A 26,838-nucleotide genomic window follows, 5' to 3' on the forward strand; every position below is an offset into this window, starting at 1 on the left:
ACTACCACTCACTCGATGTGATCTCTCTATGCTCGACTGGGGCCATTTCCCTTTCTGCTTCTTCATTTTAAAACCTTTTCATTTCCAACTGTTTCTTGATCCCTGGTCATCTCATTCCTTTCCTGCCTATACATGCTCACCTCCTCTTGGAGCATCCACCTTTCTCATGCTGTGTACACTTGTCCACCCTGATCCTCCCCATTTCCCTGCTCCTCTTGCACACCCATTCTCTCATTTTCTGTACTCATTCCACTCACTTCCCAATTTATAACCACCTCTTCAATCTCTCCTGTCTTACTCTCCCGCTCTTCCACATCACTGCCCACTCGATCTGATTCATTCTCTCTATTCACTTCTCTACTTTCCAGCAGCAGTCTCTCCAAGCGACTCACACCATAACCACTGAAATGCAGCCCATCGCTTCCATACAGCTCACTTTGTTCCTCAAACTCATTCCACACATTAACAAACTGTACCCCCGTCTCCTCACACATTTCAGCCAGCATATTATTCATAATCCTTGCTCTCCACCTCATTTCACCACAGTCATACCTAGGCAATATGCTATCTACCCTTCCTGTCACACTATTCTCTTTTATCCTTCTAAGCAGCCTCTTGATATTCATTCTGACACACTCTTTGTCCTCTCTCAAATCATTCATACCTATTAATACTATTAAGTCTTTTGCTTGCTCCTGCCTCATATCCAAATGCTTCAATCACTCTACTCATTTTAGCACCTGGAAAACATACCTTGTGCATTCTATCCTCCAGTACACCTTTAATAATGGAGTCACCATACAATTCCACTTGCTCATCTTTCATTAACTCTTTCATGCCATCATCATTTATTTTAATAGTTTTTACCCAAATTTTCTTAATTTCATTTTGCATCCATTTCATTTCTTGCCTCATCCAATCCAATTCAACTTCCGAATCTCATGACACATTCACTCTATCATTCAATCTTTCTAACTTTCTAACTCTCAATCCCCTCTTCTCACTTTCACTCTCATTTATCCTTCTTTGTTTCCGTACTTTCGGTCCCACATGCTTCCAACTTTCGCTATCATTCTTCCCATTTTCACACTCATTCATCTTTCTTTGTTTCTGTGCTTTCGGTCCACACCACACCATAGTCCTGTGGTTTTATGTGTGTTTAGTTTGCTCCTGAGGCTGCTTGGTATCGTTGGTATGCTGTTTGTATGTTATGGAAATCATCTTCTTTGCAGGCTATAATTGTAACATCATCAGTATATGTTGTCAGGGTCATGGTTTGGTAAGGAAAGTTGAGGACAGGATGCCCTAAGCAGCATGCTTAGGGCTTAATCTACACAAAAAAGGGCTCAATGGAAATTGTGTAAAGAGCACTGGAAAGTGGACAGCCTTGTTTAATACCTCTTTTATCATACAGTTATGATGTCTGTTTTTTGTTTTCATGCAAAAGTGTGATGTGGCATACAACATCTTAATAGAATGAATGATGCCTGAGCCAAAGCCGAAGGCTTTCAAGCAGCTAAACAGGTATAGGTGTTCAATGCAGTCGAAAGCTTTTTCTTAGTCTAGTGTTACAAGACCCATTGTTTCACTGTTGTTGTTGGCTATGCTTATGAAATCCCTTATGAGGTTTAAGTTTTTGTGGATAGATCATCCAGGGATGGAATAGCTCTGATGACTATTTATTATTTTGTTCAGAGCGGGTTTAAGTTTGTTGGCAATGACTTTTGATATTATTTTACAGTCGGTGTTTAGGATGGAGATAGGTCTCCAGTTTCCTAATTTCATCGCATCTCCTTTCTTTGGAATAAGTTTAATAACAGATGTTGTCATATTGAGTCGGAAGCCATTGGTATTGGTGTTGACATATACTCTGTAGAGGATAGGTCCAAGCTGTTCCTAGGACTGGTAATGTTCAGTGGTCAGCTCGTCTATGTTAGGAGATTTATCTTTAGGTAAGGAGGTGCAGGCAGTTGTCAAATCGTGTAGCATGATGGGGAGTTCTGCGTTACGCCTAGTTGGAGAGTCTTTTCACATCGGAGAGAATTATATTCATGGCATCCATAGATGTTGAGTTTCAGAGTCTTGTAATTGTAAAGTATATTCTTGGTGCAAATTTTTGTAGTACTGCAAGGTATATATAAGAGGATTTCATCATGAATTTCTACGATGTTTCCACTATCTGTTGTTATAGCAGATATAGTGGTGCACTCTTGTTGGTGTTTTTCCAGTGAGAAGAAATACTTTGTGGGTGCATCTGCAAAGTTAATGTGTTTGCGCTGTGCTCTTATTAGTGCTCCTCTTGCAGAGTTCTCTAGGTGTAAGCATATGGTGACTTCTAGGGACTGGTATTCCTCAGATACCGGATGATGTAATTGCTGTTCTTGTTGCAGATTTTTAAGGACTGAATGCTTATTCAAATTGGTTTGGTCATGTGATGAGGAGGGAGGATGAATATGTGGGACGAAGGGTCATGCAGATGGATGTGCAAGGAAGGTGGAAGCATGGGTGGCCAAAAAAGAGATGGAGGGAGCTGGTAGAAGAGGACTTGAGGATGAAGAACTTGGATGTGGTGACAGCCCAAGACAGGAAGGTGTGGAGGAGACTCATTATCAACAGTGACCCCCACTTAAGTGGGAGAAGCTGCAGAAGAAGAAGAAGAATGCTTATTCAAATTCCTCTGGTGACTATATTTTTGGGTAAATATCCTAACTTTGGATTTAAAGAGTGATCACCACTTGGAAATTGATTGGGAAGTAGGTATATCTCTGATGAGAGTTTTGATATAGTTTTTGGAGGTTCTGCCTGTAGTAGGCTGTTTTTAAATATCCAGTATGCTCCTCCTTTGTGTCTAGGAATGCAAATACTCAGAAGGATGGAATTATGGTTTGATGCATGGGATGGTATATGACTCTCCTCCTTACGTAGGGTATTGTGTGCATAGATGTGTAGTATCTGTTGAGCCGCACCTGGTAGACACTGGTAGGACCACCTTTGGCCCTCCAGGAGAACTCTTTCTCATGTGGGTGCAAGTGTCTGAAGGTATCAGTCAGTTCGTAGTCATTTATTACATTCTGGAGAAGCTGAGCTAGTGAGTGTCGATGTTCTTGGCATTGTTATCTGTCCATTGCAGGTTCGAGAGTGCAGTTGAAGTCCCCTGCCAATATGAGGTGGTCATTGACCTTGCTGAGGTGGTTTTGGATGAACTCTAGTACCTGCCCTGCAAGCTGTTCGCTTTGTGGCATATATATATTAATAATATGTATTTTCTTTTCTGTCTGAGTTGTAATGAGTGCATATATTGCACACCCAGGAAAGGTATCGATTATTCTTAATTTTAGAGCACTGTTTTGGTGAATTCCAATGCTGACTCTTGATCCATGAAGTTGCATGGCAGGACAGTGATGCATGGTATATGGCCAGTTCCTCCAGTGTTGAAGCTTTGCTGTTGCAATGGAAGTTAGTTTCCTGCAGCATAACTATTTCTGGCCGGTGGGCAAGGATATGCTGCAGGACGAGCCTGTTTCGCAGTGGTGTGGCACATCCTCTAGCGTTTAGTGAGAGAAGGTTTACTGAGGTGCTCATTATTTTATGGTTTAATCTTTTTTGGTGCAGTAATCCTCACCTCCTTTACAGATAGTTACGCTGCCACTGGGATTCAAGCTCATTGATCAGGTAGTATATTATTTTCCTGAGATTGATGGTTTTTCTTACACTTTTTCCTGCAAGAACGGTTCTTAATTCTTCCAGCTGGGTGATAAGGCCATTGTCGGCAGTGTAGTCATATGCTGTCAGCAGTTTTTGTGAAGAGCCTCAAACTTTTTTTAAGAAAGCTCTGAAGCTGCTCATTTGTTAGTAGGCTTTCAGTGTGAGGAAGACCTGCATTTCCAGTTTCCTCTTCATCTCCCCCCCCCCCTCTCTACAGGCTGTTGGGAGTGTTCCGGAATGTGTGGAGGCAAAGATTCCCAGTTGCAGCTGTACTGGTTCATCTTTGGCTGTTTTTCCATTTTTGTTTCTTGCTCCTCTTCGTTATTTTTATCTTTATCAGAGTTGGTTAGTTGTCCATTTTCTGTTTCCTTTTCTCTAGGATTGCTTTTAATCATTTCGTTAGTGCCACCACTTGATTTTGTCTCCTCGGTATTCAGCTGAGAGTTGTTTCCATGAGACTTTTGTTGTTTGTTAGGAATGCTCTATTTTTTGGGGTTGGCTGTTTGCTGCTTCTGGTTCTCTGATCCACTAGGGTTGGTAGTATTGTTAACCGGTTTCTCATTTTTGGGTATATATGGGCATAACTTCCTTATATGACCTTCTTCTTTGCAGTAAAAGCATTGAGAAGCAAGTAATATAAAAGATCTAGGGTACTCCATCTATTTCTGTGTTGATTATTTTCCGTATTTTGACAGTAATCCGTGAAGCATTTGATGGCTTATTTCTGGTGGAACATTTGACACTGTTTCTTTTGTGGGGACTAGTGCAATTGGTCAGACATTCACATGGCATGCTCCGATGTTTATTCCCTTTTCAATTAATGTCTCAGACCAAGATGCATTGTTAAAGTACATTTGTATGGTTCCGGCAACTCTTGAAATGCGAGTTATATTTTGTGGTGGAACATGCTGTGCTGCTGCGTCTAGGTACTTTTCTAGTGGGGTATTTTCAATTGCGAAAATTACTATTCCGTTGTCTCGGGAAACACAGTTGGTTAGCTGTACATTTGTACGCGCGATGATCGTTGTCCCAGTAGTAGTAATTCGCACAGAGGTATTAGCTACAATTTGGCATGAGAGAGAGAGAGAGTACTGACCTTTGTCCGTTGTTGTCTGGAGGGCCAAGACTGATGTCTTTTCTTTCTCTGAAGCTGTGGCTGGTGTCTTTTCCTTGATTATCGGATTCCTGTGACCTTGGACGGATTCCTGCTGAGCTTGGGCATGGAACGGCTGGTGGTGGTGGTGATGGAGTTTTTACTGGCCATTGCTTCGGGTGAATCTGGGAAAACGTAAGCTATCACAATTTCCCAGCACTCGAGGGCATACCACTATAGCAATAACCAAAGGAACAATGAGGATTTTAAAAATTTAAAATAACTTTGTCTAGCTTCGCAAATTTAAAAAACTAATTTTATAATGCGATAGGTCAGGTGCTTATGATTATGCAGGTATAAAACTTGAAGTTGATCGGAGTATTAGACCACACAATTTTCAACTTTAGGCAGGAGCGACCTTAGACACGTCTGCTTCCTTCCGCATCGCGACAGATAGATAGATAAATGTTAAATTCATTTTATGTTAATTATCATATCTTACATTCTTATACTTTAAGTTATTTCCTTTTTTAGTCTCATATTACTTTACTTTTTTGTTTTCGGATTACAAGTGAGTGCAGAAGTTATTTGATATGACTTTTGAGCTCCTGTTTTTTAATTTATTATTATTATTATTATTATTATTCCTGATACCTCCAAGGAGTCCGAAGACTACTATGAATCATCTCCATCAACGCCATCTACCGCCCACCACAACTAGTATTTTTTTTTTGTCTGTAAATTGTGTGTGTGTTCTGAAGGGCCGATTTGTTTGTATGCAGGATGAAAAACCCGAGTTTCCGGGAGAAAAAACCCTGCTACCTCCGTATGAGATCAGCTAACTCGCCTTCAATTGAAATCGTCCAGATAAAGATTCCTCCCGTAGCGACGAGAATCAAACTTAGGCCTATTCCAATCGAAGGGCGCAATGTACCGTCATTCTTCCAATTGCGCTATGGAGGCGCTAATTTATGTTCAACTTCTTTGCATACTTCTTCTGTCCCGTTCTCCTTTGCTTTTTTGCAATCTTCCACAAACTTATTCTCCTTAGTCTTCAATACTTTCCTTGCCTTCTATAGTTTTCTTTTTTGTTGCTTTATTTCATTCTATTGAATTAAGTATCTCATTTGTAATTCAAGGATTCTGAGTTGTAATTTTGTAAATCCTAACACTGTCTGTTGATTTTTGAGTTATTTCCTTGACGTGAGGTCAATCTATTTCAGTGCCGAAGTAGTTGTAGCATGACTTGAGTTGGTTTTTGTATCTCTTCTTGTTCAGTATGTAATCAATATGGCATTGTGCAACATCTCCTAGTGATTTCCATGTATAGTGTCTTTTTTTTTGTTTGGTACTTCAAAAAGTGTGTTACCAACTATAAGGGCATGTTGCTTACAGAAATCTAACAATCGTTCTCCTCTTGCATTCTTCCTGCCTAGTCCAAATCATCCAGTTTCTCCACATTCATTGTCCTCTGCAACCACTGCATTTAAGTTTCCCATTATAATTATCTTTAACTGATGTTATTATCAGGGTGTATTGGGGTGTTGAGGAGAGTAGTACCTCTCCACTTGGATGGTTGCACATAATTGTGGTTCGGATGGATTGGTTCCCACCCAGCTCTCACTTATGGCTTCAAGAAGCTACTGCAAACTGGCCACACCTTGGTAAACTGTATCAACCCACAGGCTAAACTAACTGAGGGTAGCCAGATATGATGATCTCAAGCAGCAACTGTATTCAGTGAATCAGCTGCGAACAGTATCTGTACTCCTTGTTAGGAGTGGCTGAATTCAGGTCAAGGAGTGGTAGTTGACATGACGAAACTTAACCACTGAAACTGAATGAACTGAAACCAGTTTAAAGATGTATGCCAGCTCAACTGTCACCTGCTCAAACAAGGATCACACCCACTGTTAGGGAACCAAAATAGTGAAGGTGAAAAATATGTTATTGGAACAAAACATTACCTAGTAGACAGGAAAAACATAACAAGCATAGGAACATAGAATGTAAGAACCCTTCACCAGGAAGGAGCATTGGAAATATTACTGCATGAATTAGACAACTACAGATGGGAAGTGATTGGACTCTGGAAAAGGAGAATTTCACCATGGACAGTACAAAATTTTAACTTCAAGCAGGAACAAACAAACAAACAACAAACACCAAGAGGTAGTAGCACTTATACTAAAACCAAAGGCTCAAAACTCTCTATTGTCATATATCTCATCTAGGATAATTAAAGCAAGATTTAAAACATCAATTGGATCACTGACTATTATTCAAGTATACTCACCCACTTCAACATCATCCGAAGAAGACATTGAGGAGTTCTATACAGATCTGCAAAATGCTGTACAGGAGACATCAAGTCAAGACCTCCTAATTGTAATGGGGGACTTACATGCAAAAGTAGGCAAAGACTGGAATACCTGCCCAAGAGTAATGGACAGTTGGGTATGGAGTAAGTAATGAATGTTGCAAAAGACTGCTAAACTTCTGCTCAAGTAATAGACTAACAATAACCAACACTCTCTTTAAACAATCAAAAACCCTAAAGAAAATGGACATGGATATCACCAGATAAACAAACCAAGAATATGATCGGCTATATTATTGTAAACTAAAGATGGAAATTAAGTATCCTAAAGTACAGATCCTTTGCTGCAGACTGTGGATCAGACCATAAGCTAGCATTAGCAAACTAAAGAATAAAGTTAAAATATGAAAGCACTTTTAGAGTCAAAAGGAGACTGAATGTAAATAAACTACAAGATAATAATATTTGAAGAAAATATCAACTAGAACTAGATAAAAACCTAAAGGAACTGCCAAAACAGAACGTTGAAGAACATTGGTGCAAATCAAAGGAAATAATATTAAAACTGGCAGAAAATACAATAGGTTACACAGAAAGAGAAAGTAAGAAGCACTGGATCTTGATTGAAGTAAAAAGGTTAAGTGATCAAAGGAAAAGCATGAAATTAAAACAGAACTATAACAGATATGAATATAATAGATTAACCAGAGAAATTAGAAAACTGGTTAAGAGACAAAATAACAGTAAATAATGACAGGATATTCCAGCCACTGAAATGGAAGAGGAAACAAATATCTTTACCAAAGAAATAATAGTACACAGCACACACATAAACTTAAAACTAAGAAAGCACATGGTATTGATCAAATTTTTTCCATAGTTGCTGCAGGTGGTCCAGAAGGCTTGATGCCTTTGGATGCCTGGTTAGAGACATTAGCTTCGTGCTGCCAGTGTTTCATCTCCAGGGTTTCTTGTGTCTGAAGCACCAGCAATGTACCACAAGGGAAACACTACTGAGAAACATGGGAAGGCTGCTTCAATTCCTCCCCCCCCAAAAGGGGGGATTGCTAGAATACATAAAAGTAGGCAAAGAACTGATGTTGTGGTGCAGAAGTGTCCCTTTAATGTAAGGAATGGTTATAGTTTTATTGTAGTTTGGTTTATCTTTGTTTTTTATTGAGGTCTTGTAGAGAATTTTGTTAATGGTGTTTTGGCTGAAACCATTTTTTAGAAAAGTATTGCTGATAACTTTTAAATTTGTCTTTCAGTACTTGTTCATTTGAGCAGATCTTCAAAGTCCTGTTTTTTAGAGTATTAATGACACCTAGTTTTTGTGTTGGGTGGTGGTAGGAGTTTATGTGTATATATTTGGCCAGTATGTGTCGGTTTCCGGTAAACAGTGAAGGAAAGACTGCCAAAAGGAAGACATGCAAGTGTATTTAGAAACGGAAGTGTTCTGTTTTTCAATCTCAATTGTGAACTGTTTGTGTTGTTTGTTTAGGTGGCTAAGGAAAGTGTCTAGTGTCTGGCAGCCATGGGGCCAGATCGCGAAAACATTGTCAACTTATCTAAGCCAAACTTTGGGTTTTAAAGGAGTGGAATCTAGAGCATGTTGCTCAAAATATTCCATATAAAAGTTAGCAATGGAGGGGGGGGGGATAATGGCGAGTCCATGGCTGTGCCTTCTTTTTGTAGGTAGAAAGTGTTTTGCTATATAAAATAACCAAAATGTAATATATGTGCAAAGAGCTCCATGATATCTGGAGGGAATTTGTTCTGTAAAAGAAGGATTGTGTCATTGATTGGTACATTCGTAAAGAGGGCAGAAACGTCAAAACTGACTAATAAATCATCTTTTTCTAATGTAATGTCTTTGATTATGTTTATGAAGTTGTGTGTTTCTGATATAGGAGGGGGAATGACCTACCAACTCCTTGAGTGTTGGCGCTAATTTCTTGGCTAGGTGATAATTCGGGCTGTCTATACCTTCGACTATCGGCTGGAGTGGTGGGTTTTGTTTGTGTATCTTAGGTAGACTGTAAATTCTCAGGGAACGAGCATAGTGCGGAAGTAATATTTTGACTGTATCTTCTGACCATGTAGTAATTGATATAAGTAGTTTCTCTGTTTTCTTTTTTTATTCTATTGGGTTGGATCATAGTTAACAAGTTTGTACGTACTATTGTCCAAGACTAGCAGATTCATTTTTTCTAAATATGTGGTTCGGTTTAGAATAATGGTGGCACTTCCTTTATCAGCTCTAGTTATTACTTATTTATTTTAACCCTATACTATAATGCAAACTCATGTTAATTTGAAATGCTGAAAGGATTTATAATTTAAAATTTATTCAGTGTTTATGTTGTTTTTTAGCATCTTCACAAATAATTCGTGCTCGTGCTGAAAAGATGTCACAGGGATTATTATTGGGACTCTTGAATAGTAGTGCAAGTTTTGATGAAGCAGGTATATAAAAATGTATTATAAATATAAATTTGCTCTATGATAATTACATTTTGTATGTTAATCTGGTTGACAGATTAGGCATTATTCATAACTTATTTTAATGATATTACACAGAGACATGGGAATGCCATGGCATTGGGGTAGCTGCTAAGAGCACTGGTGTGAGAAGGGTGCAGGAAGCAAATTATTTTACCAATTATTTCAATAAATTCTCACACTAAAAGATTCTTAGCTATGAATTTTCCAAGGGTACTAAAAGCCTAGTTACACTATTTATATTACAATACCAAACAAAAACTAAATAATTTCTTTTAAAGTGATTGACATTCATAATGAAAAACTTATGGAGAACAAAAACCACACATGTTGAAGTAATTACTTTACTTATAATTAAGAAAATAACACTCAATGTTTCGGCCTCTGTATCGAAGTTATCATTAGGAAAAGATACATATGTACAGGACACAAGCAACATGACACCACACGAAAGTAAGATAAATCTAAATGCTTTGGTAATCATTTACCCTAGCCTGGCCTCTGGTGGAGAAAAAATATATATAAAAATAAATAAAAATTAAAAATAAAATAATGATAACAATAAATAAAATATATACAAAAAATATAAATTAACAAAATAAAATAATGATAATAATAAATAAAATATATACAAAAAATATAAATTAACAAAATAAAATAATTTTTTTTAATATAAATCAGTATAATAATATACAGATGATAGAAAAAAATATCATCAAATTCCTGACATATACCCTCAAGGGGTGTACAGGATATGATAGTACAACATGAAAAATTAACATAATTACTAACTTCCTATCTACAATTGTACTCCAAATCAGTCTATTACTTGTCAAGACTCCAATATTATCATTATCAAATCTTATATTTCTATCGCCTAAGGCACATTGTACCGTATCAATCCACCTATATCTTGGTCTTCCTCTTGGTTGTTTTCCTGCCAACCTGGCAGAGAACACTTGTTTTGTTAATCTTTCCTCGCCCATTCTGTTTAAGTGACCATACCACCTGAGATTAGCTCTGCTAATGCATTCCTGGATGCTGACAATGTCAAGTTCTTTCCTAATATCCTCATTTTTAATATGATATTGCCATTGATGCCATCTGTTCATGTCTATAATCTTTCTCAGGACTCTCATATCTCCAGTATCTAGTCTTTGGTCAAGTGTTTTACTTCTGACCCAGCTCTCAGATCCATAAGTTAAAACTGGTTTGAACACTGTCTTGTATACGACTAACTTAGTGTTCCGACTAATTTCTCTCTTATTCCATATGAATTTATTCAATTGACTTCCTACCATACCAGCTTTGTTGATTCTGTTGTCTATTTCTATATTTAATTTACCATCTTCACTAAAAATCGTGCCTAAGTAGCTTAAATGTTTTACTTGTTCCACAGGTTCCCCGTTCACAGTTGACATTTTCAACAATTCTATCTATTTTCGTTGTCTTTGTCTTTTTAATGCTGATCTTCATACCATATCTATTACAACAGTTATTCAATTTAGTCAGGGAATCTTGCAAACTTGTAGCAGATTTATTCAGAAGTATAACATTGTCCACATAAAGCAAAGAGATGACATTAACATCTCCAATTCTGATATCATGTTTAATACCACTTTCCTTCATAATGTGATCCATATAGATAATGAATAACAGAGGGGATAATGTACATCCTTGTCTCACACCAGATTTAACATTAAACCATCTTCCTGTACATCCTTCAATTCTAACTGCCGACTTACAACTCAAATACAGACTAAGCATTGCTTGATATAATGCCCCATTGACATGATATAACTGTAGCGTATTGAATAGCTTCTCTCTTGGCACCTTGTCATATGCCTTTCCCAGATCGACAAAACTTAAATACATATCTTTATTATATTCCCATGCTTTCTCGACTATTTGTCGTAAAGTGAATATCTGATCCTGACAGCCTCTATTTGACCTGAACCCAGCTTATTCTTCACCAACCTTTTCTTCCACAATTCTTCTCAACCGTTTCTCAAGTATATTTGCGTAGATCTTGCCAGAAACACTCAGTAGGGAAATATCTCTGTAATTCTCACATTCAGTTTTATTTCCCTTTTTATATGTGAGCACTATTAGAGCTCTACTCCAATCATCGGGAATTCGTCCCTCTGTCCAGGCTTTCTGAACTATGCAGTGTAGCCACTGTAAGACTTTTATACCACCATACTACAGCATTTCTGGTCGAATATCATCTACTCCTGCTGCCTTTCCACATTTCAAGCCTTTAATGGCTTTTTCTACTTCAAGTATGGATATGTATTACTGACTGTATGCCTGTTGAGTATTTTTTTACCACTGTGCTATCACTGCTTGTTTCATTTAGCAATTTTTCGAAGTAATTACTCCATACTTCAAGGATATCTTTTTCTCCTGTTTTCATGTCACCTTTATCATCTTTAACTCCTTTCAGAATATCTTACCACCTTCTTGATATTTATTTTCTATGTTCTTGCCAAAGTCCTCCCATGGTTTTTGTTTAGCTAGTTCTACACAGTGTTTCACTTTCTTACATTTGTCCCTGTATTCTCTAAGAGCACAAGCTGACTTATTTGTCAGGAACTTTTGATATGCTTTCTTCTTTTCCTTCACTGCCTCTTTAACTTCCTGTGACCACAATTGGGTTCTGATTTTTCTATCCTTGCAGACAACCTCACCGCATGCCTCTCTGGCTGAATCAATCAGAGTTTTCTTCAAGGCTTGCCACTGAATCTCCAAGGTTTGGTTCCTGTTCTCAAATTCTTTCATTTTTACTTCAATAATGTTTGTGTATTTTAGTCTACAGTTCACATCTGAGAGCTGTTCAACTTTTATTCACTTTAAAACATTTCTTAAATGTTATTCATTTCAATATGAAATTCAATTTTATCCTGCTCATGACTAAATAGTGATCACTTCCAATTTCATATCCTCTGTACACTCTGGTGTCCTGCACCAGGGAGAAAACATCACTATCAACAATAACATAGTCAATGAGACTTTTCTTATTCCTTGCCTCTTCTCTCCATGTGAATTTGTGCACATTTTTATGTTGGAACATGGTGTTAGTAATAACCAGTCCATGTCCTGATCAGAAACCAAACAGTTATTTACCATTATTATTATTATCTTTGCTCTTTTCTGCAAATTTTCCCAAAATATTTTTGTATGTCTGACAATCATTTTCTACTCTGCTATTCAGATCCCCAACAAGGACTAACTTTTTCTTTTTCATTGTGTCAGTTTTTTTCTAAAGCATCAAAAAATTCCTCCACTTCTACCTTAGTAGAACCTTCTGTGGGACCATAGGCACAAATAAGTCTCATTGTCCAGTTCCCCATTCTGATATTTGCCCACATCACTTCTTGGGATTGCCTGCCATTCAAGAAGATTTGCCTCGTATTTTGTGTTGAATACTATGGCTACTCCTTCTTTTCCTTGTTTGTCATTTCCTGAATATAACATTTTGTATTTATTGCTCAGAAAGATCTCACCAGTTTTTGTCTTTTTTATTTCAGTCACTCTTATTATGTCGATTTGGTACTTATCTAATTCCTCAGCTAGCTCCATTTCTTTGCCGTTCAGGATTCTTATGTTGATAGTACTGATCTTTAACTTTGGTGATGTTGAGTTGGGGTGTGTTTTCAGATTTGTTCTAGTAGCTGACTTTTCGCTGTTCGCCCTGGTTCCTTGGCAAAAGCAATGGATTCCTTGTTTAACTGGGCGATGCCCCAGCCGGCAAGAAAAAAATCTCTAAATACATAAAAATAAAGTTATAAGGGAACTGCATTAAACACATCTCTACAGTCTTCTTATATTAAGGTTTTTCTTGTGTTGTGGTCATGATGTTCTAGATGGTATAGTTTGCAGATGGTTCTTCTAAATTCTTTAAATTACTAATCCATCATTCTTGTTTAGATTCAGATGATGTTTCAGCATCTCACGTGCTTCCTTGAACTTTCTTTCAAACCAAGTTATGGTGTGGTGTAGGGACTCAGTGCCTTTCCAGTTGATTCTGTGACATGTTTGAAGTGCATGGTCTGACAGGCCTGTTTTAGCATATTGGAGGATTTAATATGGCCTTTATATTTGTCTTTTCTTATTGGGATGGTGCATCATGTTCCTATGTAGGGTAGGTTGCAGGTGCACAGAATTGTGTAAACTCCTGGATGGACAAGGTAGGGAAGGAGATCTTTGGTCGAGCTGAGTATACTTCTTAATTTTGTAGTAGGTTTGAAAGTTGCCTTAATGTTTTATTTATGTAGTGTTCTATCTATTTTTTCTGATATTCCCCTAATCTATAATATGGCTATGGCATTTTTATAATCTTTTTGCTTTTAATGGTATTATTGTGGAGGAGACCACACTCCTACCAGGTGCGTCCCCCGGGTGGCGGATGGGGGAAACCCAAATGGGTTGCTCTGAATAAAGAATAAAGAGCCATGGACCAAAGGATGTAGCAGAGGCATGGCAAGCTGGCTACATTATTATGCCAGTAACTTTCATGAGCAGGAGAAAGTCTACAAACCGAGATAGTGCTACTGCATACGGGACAACCGACGCACCTACTCGAAGACCACATAGAGTAGGTGAGAAATCAGCAATGTGGTCAGCCAAGGATGTGAAACATGTAGCCACCCTCAACATAAGATCACTATATCGACCTGGAAAATTGCAATTAGTCCAGGAAAATTTAAAAAGACTGAAATGGAGTATTTTAGGTTTATCAGAGACACATTGGTGCAGAGATGGATTCATGGATTTACCAGAAGGAACACTGTACTTCTCAGGAAGAAAAGATAACATACACAGAGAAGGAGTTGCATTATTAATTGAAAAGAAGCTTACACACTCAGTAATTGAAATAAACCCAGTGTCTCCTAGAATAATAACAGCCAAACTTCAAGCAAAAGAAAAAGGTCAAACAATTAAAATAATCCAAATATATGCACCAATCAGTAACCATTCAGAGGAAGAAATAGAAAATTTCTATGAAGAACTACAACAGGAAATAGATAATCCCAAAAATAGAGAACTCATGATAGTGATGGGAGATTTTAATGCTAAAATAGGATAGTTCACAGCAAACAAAAAAGATGTGATGGGGAAATTTGGATACGGAGAGCTTAATGACAGAGGAGAACAATTACTCCACTTCTGTAAAGCAAACGATCTAATGATTACAAACACATTGTTCTGTCAACGCCCTAATAATAAATATACATGGACATCCCCAGATGGTAATATAAAGAACTGCATAGGCTATATCATCATAAACAAACAATGGAAAAAATCAGTAAATAATGTACGAACATTAAGAAGTTTTGATTTTGACACTGACCACGAAATATTTACTGCCAAAGTGAAGATAAAATTCAACAGGAAAAATAATATTAGAAAAGAAGAAAACATCAACCTATCAAAACTAAAAGATAGCTCAAGCAGAAGTCGATTTTTAGAACAGATGTGCTTGAAATTAAAACCCTCCATCTTCCAGAACAGTGGAAAATACTGGGAAGAAGGAAAAGAAACAGTGTTATCAATTGCAAAAGCCACTCTAGGTTCCAAACCCAAAATAAACAAACAGTGGATAACCCAAGAAATCATAGCTACCATAGAAGAGAAAAGAGAGACCAAGATACTGGTAAACCAACAAAACAATGAAGAGAATAGAGAAAAATACAGAGCCCTAAAAAATAAAGTTGATAACCTATGAAAAAAAGCCAAAGAAAAATGGTTAGAAGAAAAAGCTAAGAAATGCCAAGAAGCATACCAACAAAACAACCTAAAAGTCTTCCATGATACTGTAAGAGAAATTACAAAGGAATTCTCAGCAAAAACAGTAACAATGATAAACAACAAGATGACTGAAACTGGGAATATTGAATATATAAGAAAAATCTGATCAAACCATTTTAAGACTATCTTCAACCAAGGAAACAAAACCACAATGCCAACAATAGAAGAAAATAATGATCACCCAAAAATTTTACAAGAAGTTAGATACGCAATAAAACAGATGAAAAACAATAAAGCACCAGGCATTGATACTATCCCTACTGAACTGTGGTCATATGGAGGCAGAATATCAATCGAATATTTAACAACCCTATTCAATAAAATACTTCTAACAGGAGAGATCCCAGATGACTGGAGAACTGGAACGATCATCCCAATATACAAGAAAGGAGACTGCAGAAATTACAGACCAATCAATTTACTCCCTCACACCTATAAAATATTCATAAGAATTATACAAAATAGATTAAAAAACACCTATGAAGAAATGATAGGCATAGAACAAGCTGGTTCCCAAGGAAACTATTCAACAATAGACCAAATTTTCACATTGCACCAACTAGCAGAGCTCAGCTGTGAAGACCATAAAGAACTATATTGTTGTTTTGTGGACTTTAAACAAGCTTTCGATAACATCAACAGAGAAATCCTTCTTAAAATTCTACTAGAAAAAGCAATAGACAAATATATAATACATTTTCTGATAAAATATTACTCTAAGACAAATGCAATAATTAAAAAGGACACACTCACAACAGAACCCATAGAGATCCAGAAAGGAGTAATGCAAGGATGCCCATTATCCTCATGCCTATTCAACATATATCTAGAAGAAGTTGTAAAGAAGGCAATAGACAATGAGCCTGGAATCAATGTCAATGGTTTAAACATAAATAATATCAAATATGCAGATGATCTTGTCCTTCTTGCAAGAACCCCAAATGAACTACAAAAGTTGATCAACAAGCTAAACAAAACCTGTAAAACATATGACATGACAATAAATATACAAAAGACAAAAGTGATGAAAATAGGGAGGAACAGAACTACCATCTCAGCCACCCTAAACAGAGAACAAATAGAACAAGTAGACAACTTCATATACCTTGGATCAAAACTAACAGAAACAATAGATGAACTCAAAACAATCAAACACAGAATAGCGATAGGATGGACCACCATGGGAAAATTACAGAAAATTTGGAAAACAAACAAGATATCTAAGCAAGTCAAAATCAAATTATATGAAGCAATAATTATACCAACAGTCATCTATGGAACAGAAGTGTGGACAGTTAAAAAAAGAGAGGAGAAAAAACTGCTGGCATTTGAAATGAAATGCTTAAGAAAAATAAATAGAACAAGTTGGATAGAAAAGAAAACAAACATTACAGTCAGACAAGAACTATTGTATAAAAAGACAATAATAGAAAAAATTAGAAAACAACAACTGAGATGGTTTGGACACACTGTACACATGGATGCAGACAGACTTCCTAATGTCCTAATCAGTACTTTTCCAACTGAAAAAAGAAGACCTGGAAGACCAAGAATTACCTGGCTGAAATTAATAAAGAACATCTCGGGATGCAAAACATATAAGGAACTTTTTCGAACAGCAAGGAATAGAGAAGACTGGAAGATCCTGCTCAAGAGAAGACTCAACCCGACTTAGACGGAAGAGAAGAAGATTGTGGAGGATCTTGCGAACTGCAAGATCCTCCACAATTTTTTTTTTTTTTTTTGTTCATATTCTTTGTTCTATGCCTGCTTATTGGAGCAAATTGTTAGGGCTTTATGTTTGAGGGCTCCGATGGCTCCTAATTTTTGTATGTATTGGCCTGTGTGTGTAGGTTTGCAATAGACCGTGAATGAAAGGCAGCCTGAGGGAAAATGTGATAAGTGTATCTAGAAAAGGAAGAGAGTTATTATTTTCAATCTCGATGGTAAATTGGAGATGTTTGTGTTGTTTGTTCAGGTGGCTTAGGAATGTATTTAATGTTTCTTGGCTGGGGGCATGAAACATTAAATGGTGAAAATATCATCAACATATTTGAGCCAGACTTTGGACTTTAGGCTTGCTGAATCTAGAGCTTGTCGCTCGTCTTCCATGTGAAAGTTGGCTATTGTGGAGGAAAAGTGGTGAGTCCATGGCTATATCTTCTTTTTGCAGGCAGAAATTATTTAGCCACATGAAATAACTGGAGTGAAGTACGTGGGCAAAGAGGGCTGTGATATCAGGTGGAAATATGTTCTGTATGAGAAGAATAGTATCATTGATTGGGACATTAGTGAAAACGGAGTTATGTCAAAGCTGACCAATAAATCTTCATCGTTGAGTGTGATGTCTTTAATTTTGTTTATGAAGTATGTAATTTTTTATGTAGGAGAGGGAATGACCTACCAACTCCTTGAGTGTAGCCACTAGTTTCTTGGCTAAGTGATAATTGGGCTGTATTCCTTCAACTATCAGTCATAGTGGTATGCTTGTTGTTCTGTGTATTTTTAAGGAGGCCATAAATTCTGGGAGCATGGGCATGCAGTAATATCTTTTTAATTGTTTCCTCTCGCAACTTGATTGATTCTGTTGTTTTCTTTTTGATGAAGTTTGTAGAATTGTTAACCAACTACAATCTTGGGCATGGAAAAAACTATGTTTAGAGAACAAATCCATAAAAATCCAGCAATTACCCAAAACAGTGTTCTACAACTAAAATTAGAATTGTCAAGCTTCATAAATCCAGATATTTGGAATATTCTAGAGAGGGTCACAGATGACTTTTGCAAAGCTCATGTTATTTAAAAACAAAGAAAAACTAATATCAAAGTTTCAAAGACTGAAAAAACAAGAAAGCAACAGAAATCTGGACACCATGCCCAGAGGAGCAGCCAATCGCAAACAAGCAGAGTAAGGAGCAAAGGACCACAGCCAAGTTATCAACACATCCAGCTACAACCTTAACAAAGGAGAACTCTCGCTTCTGCAAAAAGGCTTCAACTATGCTATCACACCAAACTCAATAAACAAACTAGACTTCATATACCACATTGAAAGAGGTCTAAAATCCCTCCCCTCCAATATAGCTGATAAAATATGGATGGAAACATTCAACATGCAAAATTCTAATAAACAGCTTAGTCTCTGTTTATTAAAGATACCAAGAAATTATATGCTTGGTTTTAATCCTTTACCCAAGGAAGCAAAACAATGTTTTGCATGTAAAATGTATTCGCGTCTGAGCTACTTGTATATACCAGCTAATTATTTCACATTATTTACCTTAGTATGTATCCCACAATGCAAAGCACACACACCCTTTCAGACATGTAAAATGGTACGTGTAATGGGAAGAACCATTACCCAGACTGGTTTCGATCATAATTGAGGTCTTATCAGTGGAAGCCAGACCCAGGAGAGATACCAAGGTTGAAGTAATGCAAAGGTCATGTATAACTCATATACAAGTAACCAAAGGGTATTAATAAGGTGCCAGACCTTATTAATAAAAATCTGTGGATGAGAGAAAGATGTAAGTTTTTTACCTTGATTGTACTATACATTAAAGATACCAAGGTGTGTGTGCGTGCTTTGCATTATGGGATACATAATGAGTGATGTCAAGCGATACTAAGTGACATACAAGGCATGTCAAGTCATTAGCTGCTATATACAAGTAGCTCAGGCATGAATATATTTCACTCGCAAAACATTGTTTTGCTTCCTTGGGTAAAGGATTAAAACCAAGTGTATAATTTCTTGGTATCTTTAATTATAGATAGTGGTGCTGTCACTATTATGGCAAGTCAGGCGGCACATGGACGTCTCAAATTCAATGCTGCATTTTTCATTGGATGTAATGATCCTCATCATTTGGCTTAAGGCCCTCTCTGGAGAGGATTTCAGAGAAAATTGACCAAGGTAATGTCAGGATCTGTAATGTTTGTTATGTGGAGAGGTTGAGGGAATGTAGAGTGCAGAGTTTGGATATGATGAGAAGAGATGATATGAAACAGATAGTTAAGTTAGTGAGTGGATTTTGTCACATTAATAAGGGGATTATAAAAAGTATGAAAGGGAAAAGTGAGAGGCCATCACTGGAAGTTGTGTAAATGTGTAGTGAAGAAGTTGAAGAGGAGTGGATTTTTTAACACGAGAAGTAGGAAAGTGAAGCACTTTGCCAGAATGAATTGTTAACACGAAGTATAAATGAGTTCACGGTTCAATGCACTAGATATATTACTGGTTAAGTAGTCCTCCCATGATAAGTCTTTTGATTCCATAGAGGTTGCTGTAACAATAATAATAATTTATTGGAGCACTCTTATAATGTGCAGTAATATATCACTGACTTCTCCTGTTGCTTTATTAACAGGTTCACCTTATTTATATAATACAGCTCTTGTTCCTTCACAACCAGTCTGTTCTTGCCATTTCATCTACACTTTGCATGATATCACTTACAAGGATGACATTTCTCAATGAATTGTTATTTCATTACCAACCAAGTTACCTTCCTAGCTTGTTGTTTATACTTCTCATGTGATTGATTACTGCCTCCATTATAATACCTTCTTCCAAGATTGTATCCTTCATCTTTCCATCCATTTGTTCATTTTACATGTACCTTTTTATTTTACCCTTCCAGCCTTTGGAGTACATTCATATATTCACGTTGTTGAATATCTGAGCAACGGCTGCATTGATGTGTGTGTGTGTGTTTGCCTAACTCCTCATTCCATGTTATTGCTCCAAGCTATCTCCTGAGTTTTTCTTAGTCGCTAGTCTATGAGCCTTCAATCAAATGATATTTGATTGAAGTTTATGCTATCAAGGGAATGAGAGAATGTTTTAAGGGTTGCTCTGGATAGACTTAAGGAAATCTTATTTTATTGAAAGAATAGCCAACCACTAGAATAAGCTTCCAGAAAGTTCTGTAGTAGCAGACACTATATACACAATATAAGAAGCTCCAGACAAGTGTCTGATAGTCTAGTTTGTACTTAAATTCGCTGCTTTTTTGTCACTAGTTTTTTTTTCTTTTCTTTGTGTGTGTGTGTTTGTGTCTCCTACCCACTTGTAAACCTACGGTATATTAATACTGTGTGGGCTAAGACAAAATGTATGTATAACCATAACATGGGTGATTTATGGAAAACTATGTAACAACTTCCATGTCTATTAACTCTGAGACCAATGTTTTAACATAAAAAGAAAAAACCTGTCCATGAAAGGTAGAAATCTATGATACAGTTTGTATATGATGAATGATGAACTCTGGGGTAGCCGTTGGAACTCATTATAGAGACCAAACATCATACTTTTTTTTTTTTTTTTGTTGTTGTTGTTTTGAAATTGCAGCCAAATCAACTAACTTTATGAGGCCAGATATTATGTTTGTTAATTTTCTACATTCTACTGTCTGGTTTGCCTGTTTTACACGATAAATGCTGCCACCTGCATATTAGACTAACTAACTTACTTTCATTTGAGAAGCCTTTATAAAGATCTGAGTTTGAATCCTAGAAGAGATTAAAACTCAGACCTTCCTAATGAACTTGTACAACCCTAAAGACTTTCATAATCGTAGATATCAATGCAAAAATGAAATTCAAACCCATGGTATCTTGGGTCACAAAGTGGAGATGGTATCTATATAAGTGAACAGAGCAATTAACAATGGAGAAACTTGCATGAGAATTTTATTTCCATAAAATTTTTGCCCAACTATCAAGGTCATTGTCGGTACAAAATTCAAATTAAGTGACAAAACGAAGATCATTCCCATGATCTTCGTTTTGTCACAGCTCTTGAGAATGTGTGAGCTACACAAATGACAGAGGCCATGGTCTAAAGTTCATAATGATGTTTAGCAAGTTATATACAAGCTATTGATTATGGAAGGATGTATGAAGAACATCAGCTTTCCATAAGGTAGATAACTTCGGTTCATCATTTCTATTCAGATTGGAATGAAGTAAGGTTTCACAGCTTTCTTTGTACAGTTGTTCAATGAGAACAACAGCTTTTGTGTAGGATTTTAGTATTATAGAAATAGAGATATTAAAGATCCAACGTTATTTCAAAACTGAATAAATGTAGAAACTTCAGAAGTTTCAAAATTCTGACCAGAGAGCTTATGAGAATACAATTCTCGGCATTGGAGTTGCTTCATCTTGTATTACTTAAGACATGAGCATTGTCCAAGTATCTGTATATATGCCTTTTATTAGTGCATTTTGATAAAGGTTTCACTGGCCAGACAACTGTTTCAAACTGGTTGGTTCTCTTCAGAGACCAGGCAGAAAACTTAAGAGAGCAATCTTACCAAAGCAGTCTGATGTCAGAGAGTTGTTTTTTCATAAGTGAGCTCTTGGTCAGTGTGTCATAGTAATCATCAAAGAAAGAGTCATATGGCTTCATTTCAGTGATAAATTATATAGAAATAATGCTTATTAAAGATCATTAATAAGCATTATTAATGCAAATTAATATAAATGCAAATTAAAGAACATTATTTCAAAGCCAAATAGATGTACAAACTTTAGAAGTTTCGAAATTTTGACCAGAGAGCTTATGATGACTTTAGTATTTTTTCTAACGGATCCAATTTTTGGGGAAGATAATATGTTCTGCAAGTCCAGATTTTTACAGCTTGTGGTTGTTTTGTATTGTAGTTGAGATGTTCATCACAATCAATAGCCACAACCCTGCCAGTTTGGCTGAAGTAAGATAACCCACAGTTGTAGGAAATTTGATAAACATTAGGCTAGAGACAGAAGATTGTCCTTTGCAGAGCCTAGAAAGGAAGAAAGTTTGATTGGGGAAAAAGAGTTACATTAAGTTCAACAGATCGAAGTAGTCTGAGAGTTAATGACCTAGTTAACATATGACTTGCTGAAGCTGTTAGACAAGATGGTCTTAATAAAATTTCTTTCTTAGTAACAATACCTTAATAGGGCACAATGGTTTAATTTGATGGATGTTTTAATATTGCTAAATTTTTTGACGTGGATGCTGTTGTGACTGAGCATGGATATAAAGCCTGGTGTAGGTTTTTCTTTTGTAAAATAAAAACTAAAGGCTACCATCTCACTATATGAAATCTTGAAGTTCAGAAAGTGAAACCTACCATACTGCAAAAATATCATCCACGTATCTGTACCATAAGGAAGGCCTTGGATAAATGTCATCAAGCAGTTGCTGTTCAAATTGTTCCTTAAAGTGTTTACCAGAGTATATGAAAGCAGACTTCTCACATATCTTCTGTTTGTTGGTAAAACTTGTTCTGACAAGTGAAGTATTCCCAAATGAATGACAGAACTGAAGAGATGAAGAATATCTTTAGAAAAGTCTTGTCAGAATAATTCTAATATTTCATATAAAGGAACATTTGTGAATCCAGGATTAAGAGATTACCAGGGTGAAGATAAACCTGCAAAATTTTTTTCTTTAAAATGTAAACTTTTCTTAATGAAAGACATGAAGTTACCTGTGTAGGTTGAGAGTAAATTTGAAAAATGTTTTGTGATTTTATAATAAGGTGAAGCATTATAGTCAAGATCAGGTTATAATAATCTGGTGTACATATTTTGAATGTTTAACTAAAGTCTGCCATAATGGTTACATTGCATAGAAATAGGCTTTCTGTCAAGCCCAGAGATGTTACAAAATATAAGAAAATAAGCAGACATTGAATTAAACATAATAATTAACAATGAAGGAACTTATGTGCAAATTATATTCTTATAAAATTCTCTAATTTACTCGTAGCTCACTTGTCATCATTGAACTTTTTGTTTTCTCACCTTTGCTCGTTTAATTCAGATTTCATAGTTGGCCACTCAACTGTGTTTATATGTTTATTTTTTATTTTTATTTTTACATATTTTTCCTAACTTTGAACAAATCTTTAATCCTCATCACTGAAATCGTATTGATACATTAAACTGTTTCAGTTAACTAGAAACTCATTTACTTTGATATGAAGTAAATGAGATTTACTTCAAAAACTCATTTACTTCGATATGAAGTTTTAAAAATTCTAATATTCTACTATGAAGTATCATCATAATGCTAAATACAAATATAGACCTTATGATCTGTTCTGGTCTCATTTTTATCTAATATCCTCTTTTGAGGTTTACCCATCCTTCTTTTCCCAGTTGGTTTATATTTTATTAATTGTTTAGAATATTGGGTGCAGGCAAGTCAGTATCCAATTTTATTATTATTTGTTTAATTTTTCTTCTATTGATTTTATTTTTAGCTCTTTTAAAATATCTTATCTTCATTCCTTTTTTTGTTCTGTTAATGTGTAATTTGCACTTCTCGTGAATTTAATATTTTGCTTGTTTTTATTCTTGTTTGTTTGTTGCCCGAATTTCACTGCCATATAATAATGTTGGTTGCTTAAGTATTGTATATTTTTAAATGTGTTTCTTTTTTGTATACAAGATGAGGATTAAGAGTTCTATTTATCAGGCCTGTAACCTGTAAAAATTTTGTAGTTTTTAATTTGATGTCTTCATGACTTAATTTTAACAGTATTAACAATACCAAACAATTTTATCAAAAGATTTATTAACGCTTATATTTTGCTGAATTTCAAATCCGCATCATCAGAACACAACACAGTTAGTATATGCGACAGTGAGTAAGTGAAACAATACAATTGTAATGGACAAAAGATCTAAAGGCCTATTCTGGTGCCTTCTAATGTTGTTAAAAAAAAAAAAAAAGAAAGAAAAAACATTACAGCTATGTGGAAGTTGCTCTTACAATAACAGTCTCCCAAATTTTTGGCAAATTAATGCAGCCATATTTGTTTAGGTTAGGAGAATTCTTCAAAGCCATGGCTGACTCAAAAAAATAATCTCTCAGATCTATAATGGCTTCTAAACAGCACATTCATTTTCAGGATTAGCAGACCATCCAACGCATGGTCTGCTAATCCTGACTTGTGATAGTAATAGTAGCGAATATATTTTTTATGTTCTTCCAGGCAGATGTTAACTGATTTTCTTGTTTGCCCATAGTAGGCCAAGTCACAGTCACAGGGAACTTCATACACTCCAGGGTGTGCATGAGGTTTAAATGTGGTGCAAAGGCCATGTTTCATCAGTACTTTGGCTATCTTTTCTGATGTACCTCTGATATAGGGAATAGAAATGGTAATGTTGCGTTCCTGTGTATTAGGGGAGGGAGGGGGTAATGGGGTTATGGAGTATTTTATCTATTTTGTAGGGATTGAAGCTGTTGGCCAAGAACATATGCCGCAGATATTTGAGTTCTGTGGACAGAGCTGTATCGTTAGAACACATGGCTCTGGGTCTTGTCCATGGGGCCAAATGGCAAACATATCATCTACATAGCATAACCACACAGTTGGCTTGTATGTAGCTGTGTGTATGTTTTTAAAAAACCATACTGTTGAACTGGATGATGATGTAATTGTTTATGTAGGTATCTTCCTGTGTGTATAGGCTTTTTGTAAATGGAAAAAGAAAGTGATCCATCTGAAAGGTGGGTAACTAATGTGTCAAGAAAGGGTAAACAGTTATTTGATTCTTTTTCTACTGTGAAGTGGATTTTGGAGTGTTGGCTGTTTAGGTAGGTGACAAACACATCCATGGGACCAAATGGCAAACATATCATCTACATAGCATAACTGCACTAGTGGTTTGTATGTAGCTGTGGTCAGTACTTTGTTTTCAGAGTGTTTCCATGTTAAAGTTTGCTAAAGAGTGAGAGAGGAGGGGGGACCCATTTCAGTCCATTTCAAAACACTAGTTGAAAATCACATCCTTAATTCAGACATAATGGTTTGTTTTGATGTCACCTCTATTTACCAATGTACCACTGATAGACACCCTTAATCAAATCAAGGGTGTCTATCAGTGGTACATTGGTAAATAAAGAAGTGACATCAAAACTAACCATTATGTCTGAATTTTAAGGATGTGATTTTTAACTAGTGTTTTGAAATGGACTGAAATTTTTAGAAAATTTTTTTATAAAAAAAAAAAAAAAAAAAAAAAAAAACGTTACAGCCTATGTGGAAGTTGCTCTTACAATAATAGCCTCCCAAATTTTTGTCAAATTAATGCAAATATAGTTTTTTAAGGTTAGGAGAATTCTTCAAAGCCATGGCTGACTCAAAAAATAATCTCTCAGATCTATAATGGCTTCTAAACAGCACATTCGTTTTGTTCCATCTTTCATCTAATCCTGTTGAACAGCTCTATCATCCCCTCTGCAAGAAGAACTAATCAATGTGCTAAATCCTGAAATGTGGACTGTCCTACATCACATCTCTGAAGTTGCAGCAAAAAAAAAGAATTCACAAAAGTAAAAAGCAGAACCTAAAGAAATATGAAATCCTACAACAGCTCCAACATACTATGTACTGACCTCAATTTTGACGAGACTGCATGGTCGTCAATTTATCATCTGAAATACTCACTGAAGAAGCCAAGAATACAATCAGTCTAGGGTATAACTTTGCCATCATCCCAAACAAATTGCAAAATTAGAAATCACGATGAAGGTAGAACGGAACATCTACAATCTTCCACCGGCAATGTCCAATAATGTGCATCTAGATATAGCAAGCATCTTAAACAAGGCTAAACCATCAAAAAGCAATATATCACATAATGAAATAACTGCATTAAAAAAGTTGTATAAGAATCAAAATATTATTATTACTCAAGCCAATAAGGGAAATGCAACAGTTATCATGAATCAAGAAGATTATAACAGAAAAATGCAAGATCTCCTATGCTGGTTCTATGTATCAAATTATAGATCGAGATCCATTATGTCTCAAAGGAAAAAGTCCAAAAATTACTGAAAAAAGTGACTTCCTGGCCAAAAGAAATCATCAAAATAAAACCAGTTCATGTTAAACCACCTCATACACATGAATGTATGGATTACCAAAAATCCACAAACCTAATATCCTCCTATGCCCCCATGGTCGATAGCATTGATAGTCCCACATATAAACTGGCCCAACAGTTAGCCAAGTCGCCTGCCCCCTTACTGGCAACTTCCCTACTTTTGTATAAAATTCAGTCCATTTCAAAACACTAGTTGAAAATCACATCCTTAAAAATTCAGACATAATGGTTAGTTTTGATATCACCTCTTTATTTACCAGTGTACCACTGATAGATACCCTTGATTTGATCAAGTCTAAATTTCCCCCTGATATCTCTGAATTATTCAAATTTACTATGTATGCAAGCACTGTCGGTGCCAGGTTATTTTGCGCCCTAGGCAAAGTTTACAAGTGCGCCCCTTATTTCATAAACTAAAATGTTTCTAATTGACATTAAACAAAATAAAATTGTCTTTCAGGTTAAATTAATAGGACTTTTTTTTATTTTCTTTTTTAATTAATTT

At 36.0% G+C, this 26,838-nt stretch overlaps 1 protein-coding gene across 1 annotated transcript in view; it reads left to right on the plus strand.

Moving 5' to 3' along the window:
- LOC150105465 (acidic mammalian chitinase-like) overlaps window positions 1-26,838 on the plus strand; it is a 205,298-nt gene that overhangs the window by 60,340 nt on the left and 118,120 nt on the right. Inside the window, exon 3 of the mRNA XM_090394835.1 lies at window positions 9,492-9,584. Coding sequence (XP_090250961.1) covers window positions 9,492-9,584 — 93 coding nt within the window. The remainder of the gene's footprint in view (window positions 1-9,491; window positions 9,585-26,838) is intronic.

Source organism: Typopeltis vanoorti, chromosome 6 (assembly GCF_054136105.1).
Source record: "Typopeltis vanoorti isolate ZY-2024b chromosome 6, IOZ_Tvanoo_1.0, whole genome shotgun sequence".
NCBI classification, from domain to species: domain Eukaryota; kingdom Metazoa; phylum Arthropoda; class Arachnida; order Uropygi; family Thelyphonidae; genus Typopeltis; species Typopeltis vanoorti.